At 37.7% G+C, this 25,591-nt stretch overlaps 1 protein-coding gene across 3 annotated transcripts in view; it reads left to right on the top strand.

The window, feature by feature from the left end:
• Positions 1 to 25,591, top strand: part of CNTLN (centlein) — a 218,735-nt gene that overhangs the window by 93,634 nt on the left and 99,510 nt on the right. For all 3 annotated transcript variants that reach the window (XM_060762424.2, XM_067464370.1, XM_067464369.1), the window contains 3 exons: positions 1,634 to 1,755; positions 6,603 to 6,728; positions 23,952 to 24,052. In XM_060762424.2, coding sequence (XP_060618407.2) covers positions 1,634 to 1,755; positions 6,603 to 6,728; positions 23,952 to 24,052 — 349 coding nt within the window. The remainder of the gene's footprint in view (positions 1 to 1,633; positions 1,756 to 6,602; positions 6,729 to 23,951; positions 24,053 to 25,591) is intronic.

The following is a 25,591-nucleotide window of genomic DNA, read 5'->3' as shown; positions in this document are numbered from 1 at the left end:
CAGTACCACCATGCATGGTATCAACATCAACAGCTATGGCTGCATCTTCTGTCTTAGCTTCAAGCTTGCAGATACCAGCTTCGCTTTATTGGGGGCTATGACATCAATCAAGTTCTTCTAAACACTCTGGATTGATGTCAGGGCAAAAAATCCATCTCTGTCTCTTTCAGAACCCCTTGAACATTGGTTTAACAAGAAAAAGGTGGGGGTGGGGGGAGAGTAGGAGTAGAAGAAGTGTATTATTGCCACTGATGTTCACTAAGATGCTTGCTGTGCAGATGGCACAAGGATATTGGTTACAGATGGAGAGCCATTTTCATATAACTGCACTAGAACTATTAGCAGTGTTGAAAGTACTGGACTTCTGACCAGCATCTTTGAGACCAAATAGCAATGATTACAGGAGACAACACAACCTTAGTGTGTTATGTAAATAGACAAGGGTGCACTTGTTCATCATATCTTCTTGTAACAATTCTTTGGAATTGGTGCATCAGAAGGTTCATCCATCCAATTGCTATTTGTTTGGCGGGTATGGATTATTTACATGCAGGTAAATCAAGACAGATATGAAACGGTTGATCTATCCAATAACTATTCGTTTGGCAGGTATGGATAATTTACTTTAAGGTAAATCGAGACAGAGATCTTAATCACAAATGGTATCTTTCAAGTCATGTGTTCCAGTGTATCACTAACACTTGGAATGTCCTCAGATCGGAGATCACAGGTTTCAACAAGACATAACAGATGTGTTTTGTTGAAGAATATGAAAAAATAATCTATATTTGTCATTTTTTGTTGAAGTTCCAATAAGATCTTTGTACAGGTACAAAAGATCATGATATATGAGCATAAATTATCTCTCAAAAAATCACAGGTATAGGATATCAACTTGTTCTTTAAACACACCAAGCTTATTCTGTACCAACATGGGTTCAGTCCCACAGGTCATTACAATAGCCTGAATGACAATATAATACTAATAGTCACATTATGTATATATCAAGAGAAAAAAATGTGCAAATATAATAGATTATTTTTCATATTTTTCAACAAAACACACCTGGAAGAAAATACACTGGGCATATTATGATCTGTGTCCTTCCTAGGTATTTACAACTACTGAAAAATTATTTTAGTGACAAGGAACATTTTCTAGTTTTACAATGAATTCTTGAAATTTTTCAACAGGAATATAAACTTTGAAATTTTGGAGCATTCTGTATTTTTTTACTTTAAAATGGTAAATAGAACATTGTTTATCCTGTCTCTAGAGTCATGTTGCATACAACATGTCTAAAATTTAGATTTTACAAAAGTGCTTACCATGTGGCACTGGCATCTTTAAATCCAAGACATGCAAATCCAAAGCCCTGATAAGCATGCAGAACCAGTTGTTCAGTTCTTTGGATCCTGGCCAATATGTAATCTCTCAGATTTTTATGATGAAGATAGAATTGGTTTTATAAGTCTAATCAACCATGCCTGTAAAGTCTTTTCAGTTACCATTTAAGTGTAATAAATTGCATACTGATGGCTGATGATAAATAAAAAAAAACTTCATCATAGCACACTGTCATTGTAAATTCTTATGTTTTCAAGTATTTTTTTCCACTTTGGTGTTATGCAGATCCAAGAAAATGATGAGCTGAGACATGCCCATGAAAAGCGCAAAAAAAGGCTGCAGATGTTACAGACCAACTACAGAGCAATAAAAACGCAATTAAAGCAATGGGAGGAAGTCTATAACAAGTAAGTTACACATTTCATTAAAATCATTATATGTATTAAACCTGAATGCAACTTTTGTTGCTTAGGTATTCTAAAAAGAAAGTTGGTTTAAGTAAGATACTCTGGCTTTCTTCTGTTGGAAGAAAAAAAAAGGTGCAGATTCCTATGAAGAAACATAATAATAACACAAAAAATGGCCCAAATGGTTTATATTCTATTTTAAATTTTATGAAGGGACAGAGGGTATTGATTGGCTGCTCTGCTGTTGATTACTGTTATTGCAAATGTTGACTAGGCTTGTAATATATCAAAGATAATAGTGTTTTTGTTTTGTGGCTGTTCATTCTCACCCTTTACATTTTTATCTGACTTTGCATGAAAACAGAAAACACAAGGCAAAATGGGAGTGGTGAGCATAAGACCTAGACATGTGATGTCACATGCTTTCAGTGTTGATTTTTTACTCAACTAACAAAATGCCTCTTTTCTTTTGTCATATTGTTTATATTGTACGAATAAACCCCTTCTTAATGAGGGGGCTTATAATTTGTGATGCACCACAATGTGCTCCTTCAGTATAAATCATGTAGTCATTAGTATAAATATAGGTTAGTAAAGGTTTCCCTTGACATTAAGTCTAGTCATGTCTGACTGTGGGGGGTTGGTGCTCATTTCCATTTCTAAGCCGAAGAGCTGGTGTGGTCCGTAGACACCGAGTCATGTGGGCGGCATGACTGCATGGAGCACCATGACCTTCCTGCAGAAACAGTACCTATTGATCGTCTCACATTTGCCTGTTTTCAAACTGCTAGATTGGCAGAAGCTGGGCCTAACAGAGGGAACAGACCCCATTCCCCAGATTCGAATCACCAACCTTTCGGTCAGCAAGTTCAGCAGCTCAGCGGTTTAACCTGCTGCACCACAAGACAGCCCTAAATATAGGTTATTTGGGTTAAATCCAGCGCTTGTCCTGCCTACTGTAAACACACTGAAATCAACATAACTTAAAGTCAGTTAAGCTGTAACAAACAAGTTCCAAGTGACAACATTACAACTGGTTTATTTTAGGTAGAATTAATTTTGGATTTCACCATTGCTATTTACAATTAAATGGCTTTTTGTGTGAGCTTAAATTATTGACTCTATGAGTGATGGGTAAACCATCTACTGTTTTTTTTTTTTTTTTGAAGTGTGGATAACTTGAGTTGTTTAAAATTCCACGCATATACTGTACTTTGACCTTTTTTTTCAAATTAATCTAGGGACCACAAATTATCCCCAGTTCCACCCCCACTTTCTATCCTATGTTTCTGTGTTTTCCTGGTCACAAAATAATATTGGTGGTGCATTTGATTTTTCTTGAACATTGTGATGTGTAATATCCCTGGATTGCTGCTCTCCAATCTGTTGTGGTGGTAGTGAATAGTAGCAAACTTATCTTTACAAGCCAGCATAACCCAAAGATGCATTTGTTCTGGCACACGTTCCATTTTATATAGAGTAGAAGATTTTAGTGCCTGAAAGCTTCTGATAGCAAGACTAGGAGACATCTCTACCATGTTACATGTGAGAACAGACAATTTTGGCTAGACGAACCTCTAACCTTACATTCAGGTCATAGTATAATACTAGCATAGTTTTGTTGCATTCCATTTTCACCACTCAATTTATGGTGCAGCAAAGACAGTTAGCTTGTGTGGTTTGTTGCACCATTATCGTAACAAATCTCATTACCATTCTGGGAAAAAAGATAGGTTTGGGTATAGCAATTAATTTTCATAGATCACATTTTTAATTAAACACTGAGGCTTATTCATGCTTCTAAAGGATAGAGATAAAGGTGACCAAATAACAATCCTGGGAAATATAGATTTAGTAACAGCAAAGGAAAACAACAGTAAAACTAATTGACATTCTCCTACTTCTTTGAACGGTTTTTAAGGAATAACTCTGAATCAAGGCCTCGTATTGATTTCTGCAGGGGCCTTTGTTGCTTTTTTATTCCCTGTAGATGGGCGCAGTGTGCCAGGGTTTATTAAAAGAGATGAGATGACCATATTCTTCTGATTCCATAGTTTTCTCTCCCCCCATCCCAACACACACAACAAATGGCAAGGCTCTTTATGGTGACTCTGTGGGGTCATAGGTAAACCACTTTGAGTCCCCCCAGGGGTGAGAAAGGCGGTATATAAATATTGTAAATAAATACAAATAGGTATGTTGAAATAGTAGCAAAAAAGTACACACATTTTTTTTTCATTTATGGTTTTTAGTATGTAGAGTTTCTCTGAGTCTTTTGGGTTCCTCTGAACCTTTTATGATGAGATGCACACAGTTCCTTTTTCTCTCAGTGGTGTCAAACTTGTGGCCCTGGAAGTGTTATGGGCTTCAGCTCTTAGAATTCCTGGTCATTGGACAAGCTAGCTAGGGCTTCTGGGAGTTGGAGTTTGAAACATCCGAAGGGCCATAAGTTTGACACCTCTGATCTAGTGCCACATTGCTTTCACAAAAGATGAGAAAGTGTTACTTGGAAAATGTGGCACCTCTGCAATCAGTGCACATTTGTGGGAAATGCTATCTGCATCTTCTTATTTATTTATTTATTTGATGCATTTATTAACCGCCATTCTCAGCCCTTTAGGGCGACTCATGGCGGTGTACACACATATAAAAGACAATTTACAAAGAGGCAATTACAACAACATATAAACTACATAACAATTACAAAACTACACTAAAAATCCGCTTCGTCTCATAGTGGAATCATAACCAATCTCATATTCCTTGTTCCATTCCAGTCATCTTTACCACATTGTTATAGCACTTAATTAAATGCCTTCTCAAACAGCCATGTCTTGAGGCTTTTTCGGAAGGACATGAGGGAGGGCGCCTGTCTGATGTCTGCAGGGAGAGTGTTCCACAGCCGGGGGGCCACCACCGAGAAGGCCCTCTCCCTCGTCCCCGCCAGACGTGCCTGTGAGGCAGGCGGGATCGAGAGAAGGGCCTCCCCAGACGATCTCAAGGTCCTTGTGGGCTCGTAGGCCAAGATGCGGTCCGAAAGGTATTTTGGGCCGGAACCGTTTAGGGCTTTGTAGGCCAAAACCAGCCCCTTAAATTGGGTCCGGTAGCAAATCGGCAGCCAATGGAGCTGGGACAACAAGGGCGTTGTATGCTCCCTGCCACCCGCTCCAGTTAGTAACATGGCTGCCGCGCGCTGAACCAGCTGAAGCTTCCGGGCCTTCTGTTATAAATATAAACATGACAAGACCTAACAAGGCATTACAGAGCAGAATTTTGTTTAAAATATGGGGCAGTGCACACATGCATACCTTAAACCTGTTGTATAGCTTTCTTACATAATTCTTACATAATTTTATTTTTTAAAATAGTTCCACTACACATTTACTACACATCTTATCAACCATTGCTATCAAGGGGTATTAACTGTGTTTTCCTGTCCAGTGTTGTCCTTATGACTCATCCTATTTGATGAGACTGCTCCAATGGTAACATTAATTGGCCCAAATGTAGTTAACCTTTCTAAACAGAAAAAAACCCAAAATCTTGTTCTAAGGAAATCTTGGTGATATATTACAGTTTTGTCAAATTTTCTGGCTGGTTTCAGTCTTATTGAATTCAAGAGACTTTCTCAAAGCCACCTATAAGGTTTCATAGATGAGCAGAAATTTAACTACTGTACATATTGAGAACAGAATGTATGTGTCGGCTATCAACCATCCACCAGTTTAATAACATGAGTAAAAAAGTACATTTCCTGAATGAATCCAATGCCATTGATCTTTTCACAGAAAACTTTAGTTGCAGTAATTCGATGTCCAACTACTCCATTACAACTACATCATGATTTCTCAATTTCCCTGTTCCTAACTGATTCTTTAAGTTCCACATATTCTACATGGTTGTTAATTGTTGGTGTCTGTCAGTGCTACTCAAAGTGATGGTCTTTGGACTGTGAAGGAGTGGGTCGGGTTGGAGAAACATTTGTAGCCAATGAGTAATAATATGGTACCTGTCCCTGGCACACTAGGCAAACAAAATAGCTTATCTCTTACATCAGAGAGCCAGTGGTCTACGTTTTGAGTTATAGTCTGGGAAGGTGACTTGCTGCTACTATTACTTAAAATCCTGTTTTTTCAGATGACTGAAGACTCAAATATTTAAATAGAATTTAATCTGTCTGTCTATCTATTTAGCTATCCATCCAACCTCTATGGAACTGTTAGAATTTCTTTCTATAAAATTTCTGTATACCAGACCATTTGCCTTTCATATTTACAGTAACTCATTGGCAGTACTGGAAACTCTTAAATCCCAGTGTTTTTCCAAAGCGTTAAGGGTTGCTTTTTATAATTCCCTAGTACATAGAGCACGCTAAATCATCTAATGTTTTCTCTCATGTACTCAACTATCTTTTACCTTTCTTTTATCCCTGTCTATTGATATGTGTGGTTCCGCTCTAACACAGAAAGGGGTTACTAGTTTCTTTGAGATCAGGTGTTTGTGTCACTTAGGAAACAGTTGACAATGCTGGGAGAACTGGCAACTCCTAACCTTTCTTTGACATTGGCTGACATATCTACCTTTTAGTTTCTTTCTGCTGACTATATGAATAACACTATTATCTGACACACATCAGTCCCGAACTGTAGTGCCATATCTGTAGTTCATTATTCTGATATTAGTTAACTCAGTCTGTAATGTTTATATACTGAAATGTAGAATAAATGTTTAGTTATATTCCATGAAGTAATAACACATTTTTGAGTCATTGTTTTCATTTACTTTGAGGTCTTAAATCTGTTTATTTCTATCGCATATCTTTTTCTTTTCCCTTTTTTAATAAACAGGCCTGGAAGCAGTAAAAGTGGAAAGGAACGTTCAGATCCCCAACATCTGTGTCAAGAAGATTCTGATGCTGTATGGAATGAGCTGGCATATTTCAAAAAAGAGCACAAAAAGCTATTGATTGAAAAGTGAGTTTCTTTATTAAAAACAGCGACATATATATTGTACTGCTAGTTCTCTGAATTTTTTTCTTGTTGGGCCTTGAAGGCCACACAGAGGAATTCCTTTCAAATACCAAAATTAAATCGTCTTCCTCTACTAGAAAGAGAGAGGAAAAACATTAGTCTTCCTCCCCTCCGCCTCCCCCCCCCAGCTCTTTAAATCAGTGACAACAAGTTTGCTAGCACTAACTGAAACTGTATTACATGATCTAGGGATTGTGTTAATTAATGTGGCTCTCATCTGTTGGAGGTGTCGCTCTTCATTAGCCTGTATTTTACACACTGCCGTGCTTCATTTTTGGAATGAGGTGGTGAGGGGATAACCTAGCCAGCCATCCTTGTTTGATCTCCTTGATACATACGCAATGCAGAATGCCTCCGCTCTCTTGGTTCCCTGCCCTGTCCTGCTAATCCCAGCTGAGCTCATTATGGTGTAGCCTTGCTGCTACTCTTGGAGCCAGAGCTGTCCAAGCTAATTACTAGTAGCAGCAGAGCTGCCTGTTAAGGGTCTGGAGTGGATCTGCTAACATGGTCCTTCGGAGTGACCTGCAAAAAGCACGAGGGAGTTGCTCTCTTTCTTGCCGTGCACGGCTTGTCCTTTGGGTTTAGTGCTGATCCCTTCACACAGCTCTTTTAGCTGTGGTAAGTGTAAAACTTGGTGAAGGAATTCTTATTTTAGAAAACATACAGTTTGCCTCTTTGATCTTATAATTCATAGACTATTATACTCACCCTGCTAAAGTAAGAACATTCTCTTTCATACTAGACAAAAGGAAGTTGGTAGGCACTGCATAATTAGCCTTTTAATGATGTTTTAAAATGGCTTTTGTCAAGTTGATTTTGTTGTTTAGCAGTGGGCATGCTTGAAATATGAACAGTTTCAGACTTCAGTGTGTACTTTGGGAGTGCGGCTGCACTGACAGAACATCCAGAATGTTCGCTCATCATTTGGATATTGAACAATCTCCCTTTAACTTGGCCCTTGAAACTGTATCAGAGCACCATTTTCTCCATAGCACCAGCCACTTTAATTCTATTAGTGTTGGTGTTGCTGGCAAAAATCATGGCCACTAAGATAATCATTTGACCACACAGTTCCTGGCATTGACTTTCTGGCAGCATTAGCTGCATAAGCTGCTAATAATGTGCAACAACATTCAAACAATTCTGAGTACTGGGACCAGAGCCTTTTTAGTGCCTTTCATGTGTCTTACATATTACCACACTGATTGTAATCATCATTGTTTCAACCACCATCCATGGAAGGCCATGTGAGTTTTCTGTTCCAGAAATATTATTTGAAGAAAATGAAATATTTGAAAAAGTTCAATTTGCTTTGAAACTATGCTTGCAATTTCAATTTCATTGCTTCATTCATGGAGCTTACAAGATGTTTCAACAATGATAATTTCATTTTATAATCTTTCTTATCAGGGATGGTTTGTTAATGAAAAAGATAGAATGGTTACCACCCACCTTTTAAATGTGAAGAGTTTTGCTGACAGAGAGATTACGAGTTATATATTAGAACTTGGATGCAATCTCAACATGGCCATGTTGGGGGGGGCAAGGGGGGGCAAGGTTAAATATATAGCTGTGCCCGTTGAAGATGGGCACTATTGTATATTTATAATTTGTTCAGTGACTAGGAAGATCAGAAATTCCTTAAATTTTGTGTGAAACCATTAATTGATGAATTGTTATGGAGGCTTGTTGTTGTCATTGTTGTTATATAATATTTATTTATACCCCGCTTTATCTCTCCTGAAGGTGACTTACCATAAAGGCAGTAGCATACAATTTAAAATATACAAATATGCAAACATTAAAACATAATTAAGCATAAACAGTATTTAAAAATTCACAGTTGAAATCCATTTAAACATATTCAAAGTTAAAAACCACAGCACCTCCTGTCTTGATCTTTAAAACCTTCATCTTTAAGACTGCCACCGAAAGGACAGCAGGGAGGGGGCCATTCTGGCTTCCATGGGTAGGGAGTTCCAGACTCGAGGGGCAGTCACCGAGAAGGAGTGGGGAAGATCATGTTAATTATATTCCCTGCCATAATTTTCTCATCTCATGTGAAATATGACTATCTGCGAAGGAAATCCTTCTTTGTCCAACGAGGCTTTCTGTTGGTATTCGAAATTTTGATTCTTTGGGAGCCTGAATCATGTTGGAAGTCTCCATGGATGATAGATCTCTATGCAGTCATTCTCCACATGCAGAGAATGATGAGATCATTGAGGGAATTTATAATGAGAACATGTCTTCTACCCCAATTTGTGGAACTTACTAGTGTATATACCTTGCATTGCCTGGGTTATGCATTTTATAATGCTATTTATAACAAACATTCATTGTTAACTTTATGATTTTATGAGTGTTCCCATTAGAAAATGCATACCCAGGGAACTTCAGGTGCATAAGCTTCTGTTTTACAAAATAATAATAATAATAATAATAATAATAATAATAATACTCAGTTTCTCACCACAGATTAAACAGGTTAATGTTTTTCTCCATGCATAAAAATATATTGTTCTGAATATAGGATTATGTCAAGATATGAATTAAGACTACCTTTGTCATCTTAATGACTCCAGCTCACTTCCTTTTTTGCCTGGCCCTCTGCTAAGGCCTCTACTAAAAGGTCTCAAAATGTCTCCATGCTAATGGTTACCCCCTTCCATTACACATATTTCCCTCTAAAGTAGTGTTCCTTATCTATATATTTCTTTCTTGTAGTTATATCTAAGCGCTACATGCACATATGTTCTTAGTTTGGGGGTCCTGGTCCCAAAAGAGATGCTTTTTTTGAGTTGAAATCCCACAAATAATTTACATGAAAGGCATGCGTACCATGTTTGGTCTAGATCCATTAAGCCTTGCAGGAGTCTTTGTGGAACATACATACATACTTTGACTTATATAGAGAGGGAAAGGGGTGAGATGTGGTCTGTCCCAAAGGTAATTAGAATATTTTTTCTGCACAGCACAGAAGTGCCAGGAAAGGAAAGTGGGGATTAAGACAGGTGGAGAGGGAACCCAGGCATACAGTTTGACCTTCTTCAATTGAGTCTGCACCTTTGTAGCAGTTGGTATATTAGCAAAGTAATGACAAAGCAAAGCATAGTCACTTCTGTGTCTTGACATGGACAAGAATGCAGAGGAATCTGGAACAACATCCTTCAGCTTCAAGAACTGAGAACAATGTGACTCATGTAAAGGCTACTCTGAACGCTTCTTCACCCACTGTATACCTCTGGCTTGGCTCCATGCAATTTCCCTGGGCTCAAAGCTCTTCTCAGATGACATCATTTGGGACAGTTGAAAATATCCAGGCAGCTGTGATGAAGGCTTCGAACATATCAAGTGAAGATTTCCTCCACTTCTATGAAGAGTGGCAGCAATGCTGGAATATCTTCATTTAATCCAAAGGAGCATACTTTAAAGGGGATACTGTAATTGGATGTTCAATATATCCTTATGAAAATCACTCATTAATTTTGTAAAAACTATAGCTAGGGATAGTCTAGTATAACTAAGGCTAAAGAAACTCGTATTTGGTGCTAGTTCCATTTTAGTGAAATTTAACAGTTTTCAAACTTTTCTGATTATTTAAAACTACAGTTAATAGCATCTATCACTGAAAATAAATGACAATAGCTACTAGCAATTAAATTACATTTGCTATGCAACAGTGTGGATATGATCATGTAATAGGAGCCCCCCAATAGGTGCAATGGGTTAAACAGGTCGTAGGTTTGAATCCAGGGAGAGCATGGATGAGTTCCCTCTGTCAGCTCCAGTTCCTCGTGCAGGGACATGAGAAAAGCCTTTCACAAGGATGTTGTTGTTGTTCATTCGTTCAGTTGTCTCCGACTCTTCGTGACCTCATGGACCAGCCCACGCCAGAGCTCCCTGTCGGCCGTCACCACCCCCAGCTCCCTCAAGGTCAGTCCAGTCACTTCAAGGATGCCATCCATCCATCTTGCCCTTGGTCGGCCCCTCTTCCTTTTGCCTTCCACTTTCCCCAGCATAATTGTCTTCTCTAGGCTTTCCTGTCTCCTCATGATGTGGCCAAAGTACTTCAACTTTGTCTCTAGTATCTTTCCCTCCAGTGAGCAGTCGGGCTTTATTTCCTGGAGGATGGACTGGTTGGATCTTCTCGCAGTCCAAGGCACTCTCAGAACTTTCCTCCAGCACCACAGCTCAAAAGCATCGATCTTCCTTCGCTCAGCCTTCCCTAAGGTCCAGCTCTCACATCCGTAGGTTACTACAGGGAATACCATGGCTTTGACTATGCGGATCTTTGTTGCCAGTCTGATGTCTCTACTCTTTACTATTTTATCGAGATTGGACATTGCTCTCCTCCCAAGAAGTAAGCGTCTTCTGATTTCCTGGCCACAGTCTGCATCTGCAGTAATCTTTGCACCTAGAAATACAAAGTCTGTCACGGCCTCCACGGTTTCTCCCTCTCTGGGCGTCCTTGCAGATGGCCAATTCTCTCACACCAGAAGTGACTTGAGTCTCAAGTTGCTCCTGACATGAAAAAAACAATCATGTAATAGACAGTTTCTGTGAGGGAAGATGTTTTAGATATTTCCTTTGTCAAGGAGAAAAGACAGAAGCATATGAATGTAATCTACATAAAGTTTTTGAATGATTTGTTCTTAATCATTCAGGACCAAAATGCTCTATATGTATATAGACCTATATGTGCTAATCCAGAATATATAATTCCACATTTCTATGGGATTAAACCATTACACAGAGCTTTATTTATTATTTTATGTACTTCACTTTTATACTGCTTTTCTCAAAGCTGTTTCCAACATAATTATGGCAAAATTTGATATCTGAAATACAGATACCTAACATAACGATAATAACACAGAATTATCAATTAAATCATAAATCATTTAATATTAAAACATGGATTAAGAATATATCAATATAAACATTAAAATCACACAATCCAACAATTGTAGTCCAGGCCATTCCAAATACCAAACCTATTGCACATAATCCCCGATCATTCCTTGAACTGCCTACTGCCCAAAAGCTTGGTCCTAAGTTTTCACTTTTCTTCTGAAGGTCAAGAGGGAGGGTGCTGATCTAATTTTGTTGGGGAGGGAGTTTCATAGCTGAGGAGCCACCACTGAGAAGGCTCTGTCTCTCGTCCCCACCAATCGCACTTGTGAGGGAGGTGGAACTGAGAGCAGGGCCTCCCCAGATGATCTTAATCTCCAAAATGATTCTTAGAGGGAGATACATTCTGACAGGTAAGCTGGGCTGGAACCTATAGGGCTTTATAGGCTAAAGCCAGCACTTTGAATTGTGTTTGGTAGCAGAATAGCACCCAGTGGAGCTGGCAAAACAGGGAGGTTGTATGCTCCCTGTACCCTGCTTGATACTCTTGAGGGCTTGATACTCTTTGGGGGCTAGTTGACAATAAACACTTTGCCACCCATACCCATATATATTTTATCCTCTCGGGGCCCTTCCACACAGGACTATATCCCAGAATATCAAGGCAGAAAATCCCACAATATCTCAGATAATGTGGGATTTTCTGTCTTGATATTATGGGATATAGGGCTGTGTGGAGGGGTCCTTAGTGAAGCAAGATGTATTTTATGCTAAATATTTGAGGCATTACTTGTGGGTAGACCAGTGGAGGATAATCTTCTACACTGTCGGGAAGGGAATTTGTATAGCCCCCCCCCCCCCAGATGTTGTTGAACTATAGCTGTGGCCAACCCTACCTAGTGTAACCAATGATGAAGAATGCTGGGAATTGCAATTCAACCACTCAGTTCTCATCCCTGCTTTAAATTTCCTTTCCACAGGTTTGTATGAGCAAATACATTCATTACTGCAATTATTTTGAAAGAGGTGTTCAGGATCTTATCTAAACCAATTGTTCCACTCTCTTTAGCATTTGTATGTTGAGTATGATGTAGGTATGTGCAGTACTGAAAAGTATGTTTTTTTCAGAAATGCAGAAAGAGAACCTCAATCGAACCACAGCTGTTGTAGCCACTGAGCTCCTTAAAAGGGGTATAGTATGTGATTAAAAGTCCCATCCTAGGGAATATTTACTGTAAATAAATGCTTTTTATGGCCTGTCAACAGCATATCTCAAGGTGTTGCCTCCCAGCATGGAGGAATTGGAGGTCTATTTCTTTTCCAATAATTTCACTCAAAGATCGCACCTGAAAGCTGATTTTACTGCAGTGCCCATATTGTTATACTTTTTTTTCTTGTCTCCTATTTTTAATTGCCATGAAACTTTACATAGCATTTTCTCCAATTAATTAGCAATACTGAGAATAATTAGGTATGTCATTGTGGTCTTTAATGTCCATTGTGGTCTTTAATGGGTGGGTGGAGGGGGTTGCTGTGGCCAGAGAGCTCCCCACTAGCTGGATATGACTTTTCTTTGCACAGGCAAGGAAGGGCTCTGACTATTCCTCTGGGTAAGAGAAGACCTCCATGACTTATTCTTGCATTGCCCTTTGGATCTTTTTCTCCCAGCCATTGTTTTAAAAACTTGTGCAAGAGAAATAATGTAAGAATGTAGAACTATGAGCCCATATCACACACTATTTTAACAATTAATATTCTGTCAACATTCTCTCTGTGCTGGCCTTATTGTAGACTGCCTTCCACTTCTTACCTTTGAGGCATACATAGAAGCCTATTTACTTAAGCAGGATTTTGAAGAAAAGCTGCTCTGGATGAGACTGGAATTTTTATTTGGGAAAAAATGTAGTGTGGAAAGGGAGCAGTTATTTTATTGGATCTTCTGGCTGATGATCAATATGAGAGATGTTTGGGAGCCAGAGAAGAAGAACTGCTGCTGCTCTGATTGATTTTGTAATTTTATTGTGCTTTTAGATTTGCCAAAGGTTCTCGGAGGTCTGAAAGGGATGTGTCTCCTATGAAAAACTTTATGTACAAACGAGGCAATGATTATCTAAATATAAAGTGTTTCACAGAGGTTAACAGAGATAGGCCTGCTACATTAAATTATTTTTAATAATGCTGACTAGTATTAAACAGTGGGATATTTTGAGCTTTTGACATTTCTCTGCATATGGCTTTGATTGGATTAATACCCGCGTGCTGCATAATACCTCTTTCCCCTTCAAACTAAAATAACAGGAAGAAATGTAATCCTGTTCACTTATATTTTGTGATTGGGATAATATGGTTAGTTACTAATATGATGATGATGATGATGATGATGATGATGATGATGATGATTATGATGATTCTGCTTGTGATCCAGTCTGGCCTTGTTTTGAATACAATGAACCCTCGACATCCACAGGAGTTTGGTTCTTAGATCTCTTATAGATACCAAAATCCATGATGATGATTATGGTGGTGATGATTATGATGATTATTATTATTCTGCTTGTGATCCAGTCTGGCCTTGTTTTGAATACAATGAACCCTCAACATCCACAGGAGTTTGGTTCTTAGATCTCTTGTAGATACCAACATCCGTGGATACTCAGTTCCCATGGGAGGGATACTTAATTCATGGAAGCAGCATCTGTGAATATGGTGAACCAAATTTATTAACTTTGCAGTGTAGAAATTATTTCAGAGTAGTTTAGCACCACATTAATAGTGTTTAACAGTGTTTAGAAAAAAGTATCATTTATGAAACCAGGTTGATGTTGTTGGCTTTCCATAATATCACCTTTTGCCACACAGTTACTTTTGAGTAGTCTTGTAAGAGATCTATACGTGATAAACAAGATTATGTAGTAATTCCAGTTCATGGACAACTAGTGATATTAAACAACGGTTGTAAGCTTTACTGGGGTGTTTGACTGCTACTTAATTATATATTCAGGGACCCTAGACATTTTTAAAGTGTGTGTATCGGGGGGGGGGGTTGTCAAAATTATTAAGGAATTTGCCTACATGCCCTTATTTGGAAGGGAAAGACAAATTACATATTTCCCCAATGTATTATGAATGTAAACCTCCATGCAACATGTGGAAATGATCATGAGAACCTCTGTCTAGCCATTTCGCTTTCCTCTGAGTCCGAGACAAGAAGGGTTCTTTGATTAAAACTAATGGGTGCTTGATGAGGAAACACATCAAACAATAAGTCTCTGGTCTCTGAAGATGACATTCACACCTTCAGGACTGGATTGTTTCACCATTTATTTATTTAATACTGTGCTGTATCTCCTTTATAAGGTGGCATACGTGAGGTTCTCAAGTGGCCTCCCATCTAAGCATTGACCAGATCAATATCTGCTTAGCTTTAAAAATATCTTTACATTGCCCTTAGTTCTGTTCACCATCTCAGCAGGATGTATCCTTAGGTGAACAGGCCAAGATAAAAGAAAAAAAGATCTGAGAGAAGGTAATTTCCCTCCATACACAGCCCTACAAGCCCACAATGGGACTTTCTCCTTCTCTTCCCCTTCCCTGCCTTTGATGCTACTCAAAGTTTTGCTTCAGGGGTTTCATATCCATTTGAGACTATTTGGGCTTCTTCTATCAGTGCAACTACCCAGCTGAAACTGGGCCATATAATGTTAACTTGGTTCCATCCTTGGGATGATGATAAGAAATCTAGCTCCTTCCATAAAGATTGCTTTTAATTTTTTTTCATAAATTTCTCTTACCTGGTGAATGCTACATTTTGGTCTTTTCCCATGGCATTCTGAGTTTGAATCCCCAATTATTTGGGAGTAATAATTAGATATAATCAGGGATGGAGTGGTGAGGTGCATAACTCTACACAGAATATCTGTAGTTCAACACTTGCATTTTTAAAAAAAACCTCAAAATGATTCTAGTAATAGATCTGTGACTGTTTTTGATACCATGGAGAGTTTCTGCAACCTGGAGCAGATAGTATTGTATTTCATGGACTGGCAGATTGTCTCAGTATAAGACAGCTATATATGCTCATATTCAACTTCGTAATTCCCATGCAGGGCTGATCCACATGTAATGCTGAACTATGATTTGTTGTTATATGAACAAACCTTTGTCTCCTGTGCTCCTTCTAGCTCAAACAGAATATACTTTGTCAGAACATTTGAAACGAAAGAACAGAAATGAAACGTGGCAGTATGTCATTAACAGGAACGTTCTTATTCACGTTTCCAGTGAGTCATACTGTTCTGCAGAGTACTGTATACTAAAGGGGGCTAAATCAGATGGATTCACTTCCCCCAATTCCCACCTGTTTTACAGTATTCACAATATTCTGATAATTCTGGAAGCTGATATAAATGTCTCTTTGGATCAATATCAGGAGAACGGAAGAATATATTTTTCAAAATAATCAGTCTACATTGGGTTATTTGTTGTTCATCAGAGCACGTTGCTATTTCCCTTTTGTTTTTCAGTCATGTACTGTAGTTTTACTGGTGACAAATGTCTGATCCCATTATTCATATGACCAATTGTCATTTTCATTTGCCCCCAATATTGGAATCTTAAGAATATTAGCAAATTGTGAATGGTCTGAAAACAAGAAATCTTGAAAGGAATTGGAGCATGTCAAAAAGACATAAGAGTGTTCCACAGCCACTAATAAAAAAGTGGTAATTTAAAAAGAAAATACAAAATTACATAGGAAAAGATAACAAAATCCAAAAACACATGTGTTCATTTGAATTACCCTGTATTTACTTGCATATAATGCACCATCAAATGTAATGCACACCTCAATTATGTTACAAAAAATGAATTTTCTCTCGAATGTAATGCACCTAATAGCACAGGCATAGCACATCAGGGAGGCAGGCAGCATGAATGAGGCTGTTTGGGAAGCCACTCCTCTCCATCAGGCTGAGGCTGGTGAACATGCTGGTCTCTCATGATTTCCAACTAGCCTCATTCTCGAGGCCTTCAAAAGCTCCCCTTGGTTTCGAAGGCCTCATGAATAAGGAGTTGCATGGGACTGAACCTGGGAGGTGGGGCAAGGGAGAGACCCTAAGAGCCACCTGGGTGACAGGATCCACAACTAAGTAGCAAGAAAGACTGGGTCACCAGCCAGGCACTCCTCCGACTCCTCCTTCTCTGTGTGTTGTGGAGCCCTGAGGCTGCCTCCACCACCAAGAATAGCCTCTTTGCACACCCCTGCCTCCTTGTTTAGCCTCCAGGGTTCTGGGTTCCTCCAGGTCTTTTTGCACAGGTGGATTTATGTGCATGATTCTAATGCATCATTGAATCTAATGAGCACCCCCATTTCTGTGATGTAACGTGGCCAAATAAGATAAGCATTAGACTTGAGTAAATATAGTATGTTTTGCATTAGCCATATATGTAGAAACGTTTGCAACTATCAGTACAATTCTAACGCCCAGACCCACCAGTTGAATTCACTTTGTATAAGCTTAGATGTTGCTGCTAAATCCACCAGAAACTCTGAAGGTGTTCAGGTTTTACTGCTGGTGATCCTTCTGCTGCTGGCAAGCCCTGGAAAGTTGGTACCAAAGCCCTTTATGCCCAGACAATTGAGCCTGCCTTGAAACCTTGTTGGTGAGGAAATGATAAGAATAATCACCATAGTAATAGAAGCACCAGTGAGGAAAAAAGAGGAAAATCGCCTGCCTTTTTATAGTATCTTCCTCCTGCAATACTTTGGCCTCACCTGGGCTAATTTTAAGCATCTTGAAAAGCTTTTTGGTGACATTTCAACTAGACAAGGTTGAAAAAATGTAGGAAATGTCAAACAACTGTCTTTGGTTAGTTTGTAGCTATCAAATTATATTCACTTTCAGATAGACCAGATTGACCAGAAAAATTACTATGTAACTCTTGTACTAAAACACAAATAAAAATCAGTTATGTTTGTGTCATTGTCGTCGTCACTTAACACACATTTTGGCAGTCGTATCCTTCAAATGTATGTCATTTTTTCCTCACAGTGGCTAGATCAAACACACCTGCTCCTGGATTTGTTCTTGCCTCCCAAAGCTCACACACAAACACACAACCTTTTGAAAGAGCATATTTTGCCCTTATTGGAAACAGATGTGCCTAACTTTTAATACTGGGGGAGCAAAGGGGAAAGTTTTGTCATATTGTATTTGACTGCCTAAATTAATAATAATAATAATAATAATAATATTTATTTATTTATTTATTTATTTATTTGACTAGTCATATGACCATTTCAAAATACAACACGAATAAAATTTAAGGCAAAAAGGAGAAAACAGCAGCTGACCTTCTATTTACTGTCAGAATCTTATTTTCCTGGTTCTTCTTTCAGGAAATCTGCCTAAACTGTCAGATTTGCTTCAGTCTTATTTCAGAACTTATCACCTATTTTTGGGGGGTGGATGGGGGAGAAATATTGATGAAGCAAACTCTAAACATATTGTACTTTTCAGTGTTAATTTATGTCAGCAGAATTCACAGAACATTTATAGCAAAATTAAAGGGCAACATTGTTGACTGTTTTATGAAGATTAATTGAAGTGCAGTTTGCATTTAGACAGAGGAGCCCTTCAAATTGTGTGATTCCAAAGTTAGGGATACTGGGTACAAAAAAGGAATAGGAAGGGAAGTAAATAGAAAACTACAAAAATGTTGTTTCATTTAGACCTTGTTTCAAAATGGAGATTTGAGGAACGAATTATTAGTTGTGTAGGTGTAACTGGTATCAGCCTTGTGTTATGGGGCAAATAAATAGCTATGATTGCTTCCCCCCTTTTAAAGAAAGCCTAACTGTTAGAGTTTTTTTCCCTTCTGTTTTGGTGAAATGCATAAATTCCCAAATCAACATAAAGCAATCAAGAGTAACATAACAGATTTTCCTACAAAAAGCTAGAAATTGATATTAAATGGTAAAAAGAAAGTTAAGCAAAACATAGGTGTGAATATTATCTAGGTGGAAGGTTAAATATAGTTGTCCCATCATATGCTGTATATGAAGAAATATACTGTAGAGTTCCAGATAAAACCCATGCATGCACCATGTACTCATTTGTACCAGAGCGGCTTCCCATATTTTGGGAAGCAGAGCAAATCTTCATGGGATACAACTTTCACTGTGGAGGATGACTGCTTAATCACAGCTTCAGCAATTGATTTTTCTGAGTTAAAGCTATTTTACTCGAGTACCTTGGCTCCCTCTTAGCAGAGGATTGTTCCACACATTTTTCAACATTTACCATCCAATGTATCCTTAGTGGGCAACTTGCATTCTCAATCTGTAATAAAATTATGTGTTCCGTGTCATGCAAATACATATTTGCTACAGTCACCTATCTTAATACATACGATGTTTGGTGACCCAACTGAACCTAGGTTATGCAGAATTGAATTGCTACATATATGTTTTGTATACAAGCTGCTATGGAAAAAAAGGAAATTTGTTTATAAGGAATGATCTAATAATTTTTGTTCTGTATGCTATTGGGGAATTACTTACATTTTGGAAGTACCTTGAATATAAGATTTGACAGAAATGCCCCTGGATATTGCTTGTATCCAGCTACCTTGCCTAAAGTCATGCTAATTGGCTAAGCTGTCATTATCACCTGTGACATCTTCATAAAAGCAATTGTTCGTTTTTCTACTTACGAATATTTTTAATTCAAATTTGCTGTTCTTCAGTTTTCAATATTTTAATTAAGTTGTCAGATTGAGGCATTTCTGTTGGCTGGAAAAATGCAAGTGCTATATTGTAAATTACTGAAATATAAGGGAGAGTATTATAAATACATTGCAATGTATTTTAAATGCAAATACCAAAAGAAGGACCCTTGAACTCTAGGCTGGAAGTGGATGTAACTAACACCCACTTGTCATTGTAAACAGCAACATTATCTGTATGCAAGGAAGAACATAATGGAGTGATTCTAACTTAAGCTACGAGCACCTGATTTGGAGCTCATGTCTTTTCTCTGCACTATCAAATCTCCTTTAACCTCTTCCATTACCTGATTTCCTAGTGTAGGAAAGTAATCTTTTGCTGCGATATTTAATCAATAAATGATGGGTTATGTTTGCCTCCCAGACTAGAACTTGAAGCTGTGGTTTGATCATGGTCTGGAATTCCGGTTTGGTGGGCAGGTATCAATGTTTATTTAGATAAAATAGCAAAATATATTTTGCCCAAAATGGGAACTCAGCACAGGAGACTGAGAGAAAAGGCTCAATCCTAGCAGCAGTTCTATATGAACAAGTTCATGGTGAAGATGTCATAGTATTCATTGGCATATCTACTTGTTATTTGAAAGAAATGGGGAGAATCCAGCAGAGACCTGCCACTGATTGACATCATATATGTTTTCACATTTCATTCTGTTGGCATTTCTGAATGAATTGAATCTCTAATGTAAATGAAAGAACTTTCTACTGGCGTGGATGTATTGTATCGTAATCATATTAGCATAGATGGTCATTGCTATTAACAACAGAAGCTGTGTTCTGCTATACTCCTTTCGATTGTAATTATATATTCATTTGAGTCCCCATAAATTTAGGGCTGTTTCAGATGTTCCAGATTATCTTCTTTCTTGACTTCATCAAAGTTCTGGCTTTCATTCGTAAATGCTGGCTAGAATAATCATTATTAAATAATATAATTGATATTAATTTTATTCCTATATTTTTATAGGAATTCTATAACATTGTTGAAAATACCACAGAGTTATGCCACTTGCCTTTTTTGTCCTTTCTTTGAGTTCTGTCCTGTCAAAACAATGCCCTTCATATTTATTATGTAGGTTTGTTCTATATTACTTTCTTTAAAATTAGAAAATTCGGCTTCCAATCTTCTCCACTGTGGTTATCTTTGTTTTTCCCTTTCTGGTAATATACTGCTTTCTCCTCTTCTAACTTCGTCTGGAGGACACTGATTTTTTCCGTTCTCCTTACAAATCTACTATCAGTTTTATTTTTTCTTGTATCACGTAGTCTTTTATCGGTGACCGATCCGTTGCTTTCTTTGCTTTCTTCTTCCCCTCTTGATTCCTACTCATCATCTGTGTTAATATGTCCATATTCATTATATCCCAAATCTTCGAAATCCACGGATCTTGTATTGGTAATTCTTTCGTTCTCCAATAGTGTGTGTAATTTATTCTAGCTGCCGTCACTAGATAAAAGAAGAGTTTTTCTTTGTTCTTTTCCATGTCCATATCTATAATCTATATAAATAAAAATGTAATGTTCATTTGTGGGATAAACATAACTCAAAAACCATTGGGTGAATTGACACCAAATTTGGACACAATACACCTATCAGGCCAATAAGTGACCATCACTCATAAAAACACTGAAAAACACAGTGGAAGGGACTTCAACAGCCCAAAAAGCAAAAAGATGCTACAGTGCATGCACAAATACGACTCCCCCTGGCAAACAAAAGACACAATAGCATATCCACACTCTCTTCTGGACTGCAGCTTCTAGCATCCCCTAGACCAGGCCCTTTAGGAAAAGAGGATGATCCAAATGCACTGCTTCCAAGCGGCAAGCTTTCTTCTCCTTGGATTTCTTTGAGAGCATCCCAATTCCTGCATATTTTCAATTTCCTATTCCTGGACTGCAACTCCTATTCCTGGACTGCAACTCCAGATCAGGGATCCACAAACCTTTTAAGTAGAGGGCCAGGTCACAGTCCCTCAAACTGTTGGAGGGCCGGATTATAATTTGAAAAAAAAAACATTAATGAATTCCTATGCACACTGCACATGTAGTATTTGTAGTGCAAAAAAACCTTAAATACAATACAATAATTAAAATAAAGAACAATTTAAACAAATATAAGCTTATTAGTTTTTCAATGGGAAGTGTGGGCCTGCTTTTGGCTGATGAGATAGAATTCTTGTTGTTGTGGTTGTGTGCTTTCAAGTCGTTTCAGACTTAGGTTGACCCTGATCAAAGGCTGGGCAAATGACCTTGGAGGGCCATATTTGGCCCCTGGGACTTAGTTTGAGGACCCCTGCTCCAGATAGATAGATTACATAGAGGTAGATAGATAGGTAGGTAGATAGATCGATCAGGAGGACTGTTGGGACTGTTGCAGTCTTAGAATAGGTAGAGAAGGAAGAATGGGGAGAAAGAGGAAGGGAAAGAAAGGGCGGGGAGGGGGAAGGAAGTGAAGAAGAGGAAAAGGATGGAAGGAGAGAGAAAAAGAAAGAAAGAAAGAAAGAAAGAAAGGGAAGGAAGGAAGGAGAGAATTTATTTATTTATTTATTTGCTTTATTTCTATACCGCATTTTTCAACCCAGACAGGCGACTCAATGCGGTTTACATGGTACAATTTATCACAACAATGTCAGTGCAATTAAAACATAACAAATGTAACAACAGGATCAACAACACCGATCCACAACAATTAACAAACAACATAAAACAAACATAGCGCCTCAAGTGAAATCAGAGAAAGAAAGGAGGAGAGAAAGAGGGAGAAAAGGCTGGTCACAGCAACGTGTGGCGGGTACAGCTAGTTCCTAATAAAAAATATTCAGGCTTCAGTTGTATATTTATCTTTAGTATCTTCTGTATATTTTCTTGAATATCTGTCCAATAATTTCGTGCAATTTTACACGTCCACCACATGTAGTAGAACGATTCAACATGTTCTTCACATTTCCAGCACATGTCCTTCACTTTTGGGTCAAATTTGGCTAATTTCTGAGGTGTAATGTACCACCTATATATCATTTTAAGCCAATTTTCCTTCAAATCATATACATATGATAATTTCATTTTCTGGTTCCAATTCCCCCCCCCCCCCCCCCAATCTTCCAGTTTAATTGTTCGACCAATATTGCCGGACCATTTAATCATGCACTCTTTTACTTGTTCAGTTTCCGTAGACCATTCCAATAATTTTTAAATATATTTTATTAGTTTGTTCTCTGTCTTCATAATTTTGTCCCAAAAGGATCCTTTCTCAATGAAACCTAAATAACCTGATCTTTAAACAAGCCAATTACACAAATTAACTGTATTTTTAAAGGCCAATAAAACACTTTGAACATGTTTGGAAAAACATGATGATAAAGAGAGTTGATATGCTTTATCTAGAATTTTCAGACAACAAATATGCATACTTCTTACAGGCCCAGTATATATGTCAGTGAAAATGCAATTCAAACCTGAAAACCGTATTGTTTAGGGTAATTGTAGTGGAAATGTCTGCACACACATGGAGCAGATAGGTTTGAAAAGAATTTCACTGTTAAATACAGAATATTGTGGGATTCAAGTGTGATTTATAGTGATGATTATATGTTTTATTTATCTATCTGAAGGAAAAATAGAAATCGAGAGAATGGAAGAGGGCAATAAAACAAAAAAGTGTCAAATGTTTTCAAATTTCAAATTATTTATGTATATCTTCACTGCCAATCTGGTTATATTTCTTTTCTTAATTTTAAATTTACCACGTGGCAGGTTGGGTGTATGTGTGTGCTTTGAATTAAATAGAATCTAGATCAATTAAATACTTTTATGACATACTACTCTGTGTTAGAGACATTCAGATCTCAAAATCAATATTGGTAGCGATATTCAATATGAAAGAAAGAAGAAACCAATTGGCTGAATCCAAATTCTTGTGTCTCCATTAGCGTTGAAGAAGTGGACTTACATCCTTTCTTCATTAATACTTTCAACCCCTTGCAAATTTTATACATAAAGTTAAGGGAATGTACTGAGACATCATCATCATCATAGGTGATCCCTCGTGACTGCGTATTGATGGTGGGTCATTGTGACCGTAGAGACCTATTCTGGATCTATATGGTCTATCACAATGTGGACATTGATTGCCTCAGAGATTGATTGCCTCATGATTGGTAAGTTTCATGGAGAGAGGCTGAGGCAGAAAGGGGAATTTGTAAATCAAATAGAGATGTGCCTTCTATGATTCACAAAAAGGTGTCTGTATTTGATTTTTCAATTATTCCTCCCTCAGCTCTTAAACCACTGTCTACCTATATTCAGTGACATATCTTGATAATGTGTGTAACATTTGATAGAGACTACTATAGGGATCAGAACAGATGGTGTGTTTCTACCGGCCATATTACAGCCATCTAAATATGAATTCAACCATTAACATAGTTTTTATTCATGGTGTGTTTTTTGTATCTTATGCCTCATTGAGTGATTTTTATTTCTGCATTCATTTTGTGACACTCTCGGTTCTTTGTGTTTTTTCAGATTGAATTTAGAAGAGGAATTGGATCAGCTGAAAGTACAGGTATCTAAGGATAAAGCTACAATACAAGATCTGAATATGTTCCTTCAACAAGAAAGAGAAGGTAGGCTCAGTTCTGCCAACATGTCAAACTATGTTTGTGATAACTGTAGTTTACAAACCAAACCCAACATTTGAAGATCTTCTTATTTGTTTTTCTCTGTCCTTTCAGCATTTTTCTTCATGTATTGATAATGATTTTTAGGGTTACCTTCCTTGTGGTAAAGTAATGGTTTATTAATTCAGAAATTGCACCAAAGGAAAGAGTTCTCTCAAAGTCAAATCATTCTGATTCTAGCATATCAGCCAAGTACAAGCTGTAGTTTTTCAGTTTATGGCTAATTCTAAAACATGGTTATGCATAAATCAATGGCAGAACAATACAAACAAGGGTTTGAACTAACTATGGTTCAGTGCAATATTTAAATTGCTAGGGTGGTCTGAACTGCTGAACTACACTCCTTGTGACTGAAAATCTTGCTACATCTAATTAATTGCTTGTAATTTTCCCTAAGACCAAGAATATGTAGCCTTACTTAAAAAATTCATTCCTGCTTTGTCTGTGAAGTGAGAGAACATAAAGCCTGCCCTCTCTATTGCTCTTGATGTCGGTAGAATTATTCTGATTTTGCCTAAATTAGAACTAGTGAGGAGAAGATCAAAGTGTGTGTGAAGCAGAGTAAACATTCACTCTGAGAAACATTTTGTTTTTCTGGTTCCAATGCATCCTTTATACACTTACCCAGGAACAAGCCCTATTCAACTGAGTGATATACAGTTCTAAGTAGACATATATAAGGTTTCACTGTTAACTGGCTTTTTAAAATAAAATAAGTCAAAAGTATAAACCCAGAGACTTAAACCTTTCAGAATCACTTAATTGACTCACTTAATCATTCAAGGATGTAGTTGGTGCAGACTGTGATGTGAAGGAGACAGTTTGGAGGATGACTTCCTTCACATCTGGCCTTGGGGCAGAAAGTCAGTACTGCTGATAAATCATGGCACACCTGAGGTGTCCCAACAAGGAAGTATCATTTCATGCTTTTCTATGAACTTTCTGCAATCCAATATGGGCATTCCTTCAAGTGACACAGTAGAATGTCTCTACAGTTCCGGTAGTAGTGTGACAGATATGAAGGACTTTGAGCAGCTGAACAGGGCTGAACAGATCTAAATTTTAAAAAGTAGTATACTAATGTACTTTCTCAAGTTTTAAAAATGTTTCTGAGCATTGTTCTTTACTATTACGGAGGAGTAGGTCTAAAGGAGCAGGATTTGGTTGTACTGTTATACTATTCTCTTACTAAAGCCATGGTGCATTAAAAAACCCTCTAGCTATGTGCATGTGTATTTTATTTTTAATGTTGCCTTAGGATAGTTTGGGGTTTTATATTTTAGGCTTTGATTTGTAGGTTGCAGATTTTTAAAAAATCAATGGAAGAATTGTTTTAGTTACTTTTGAGAAATGTGGAGGTAAAGGGTTACTTCTGGAAATTGTAGTGATGGCAGTAATTACAGGGCGCACTCACCACCTCAGAACTGTGATGGTAACTGATTACTTTTAAAGTTAATTTGTCGCTCTCTGTTAAGTTTACCCTAG

Source organism: Anolis sagrei, chromosome 2, assembly GCF_037176765.1.
Source record: "Anolis sagrei isolate rAnoSag1 chromosome 2, rAnoSag1.mat, whole genome shotgun sequence".
In the NCBI taxonomy this organism is placed as follows: domain Eukaryota; kingdom Metazoa; phylum Chordata; class Lepidosauria; order Squamata; family Dactyloidae; genus Anolis; species Anolis sagrei.
Note: the sequence above shows the minus strand (reverse complement) of the source record. Positions and strands in the feature narration are given on the sequence as shown.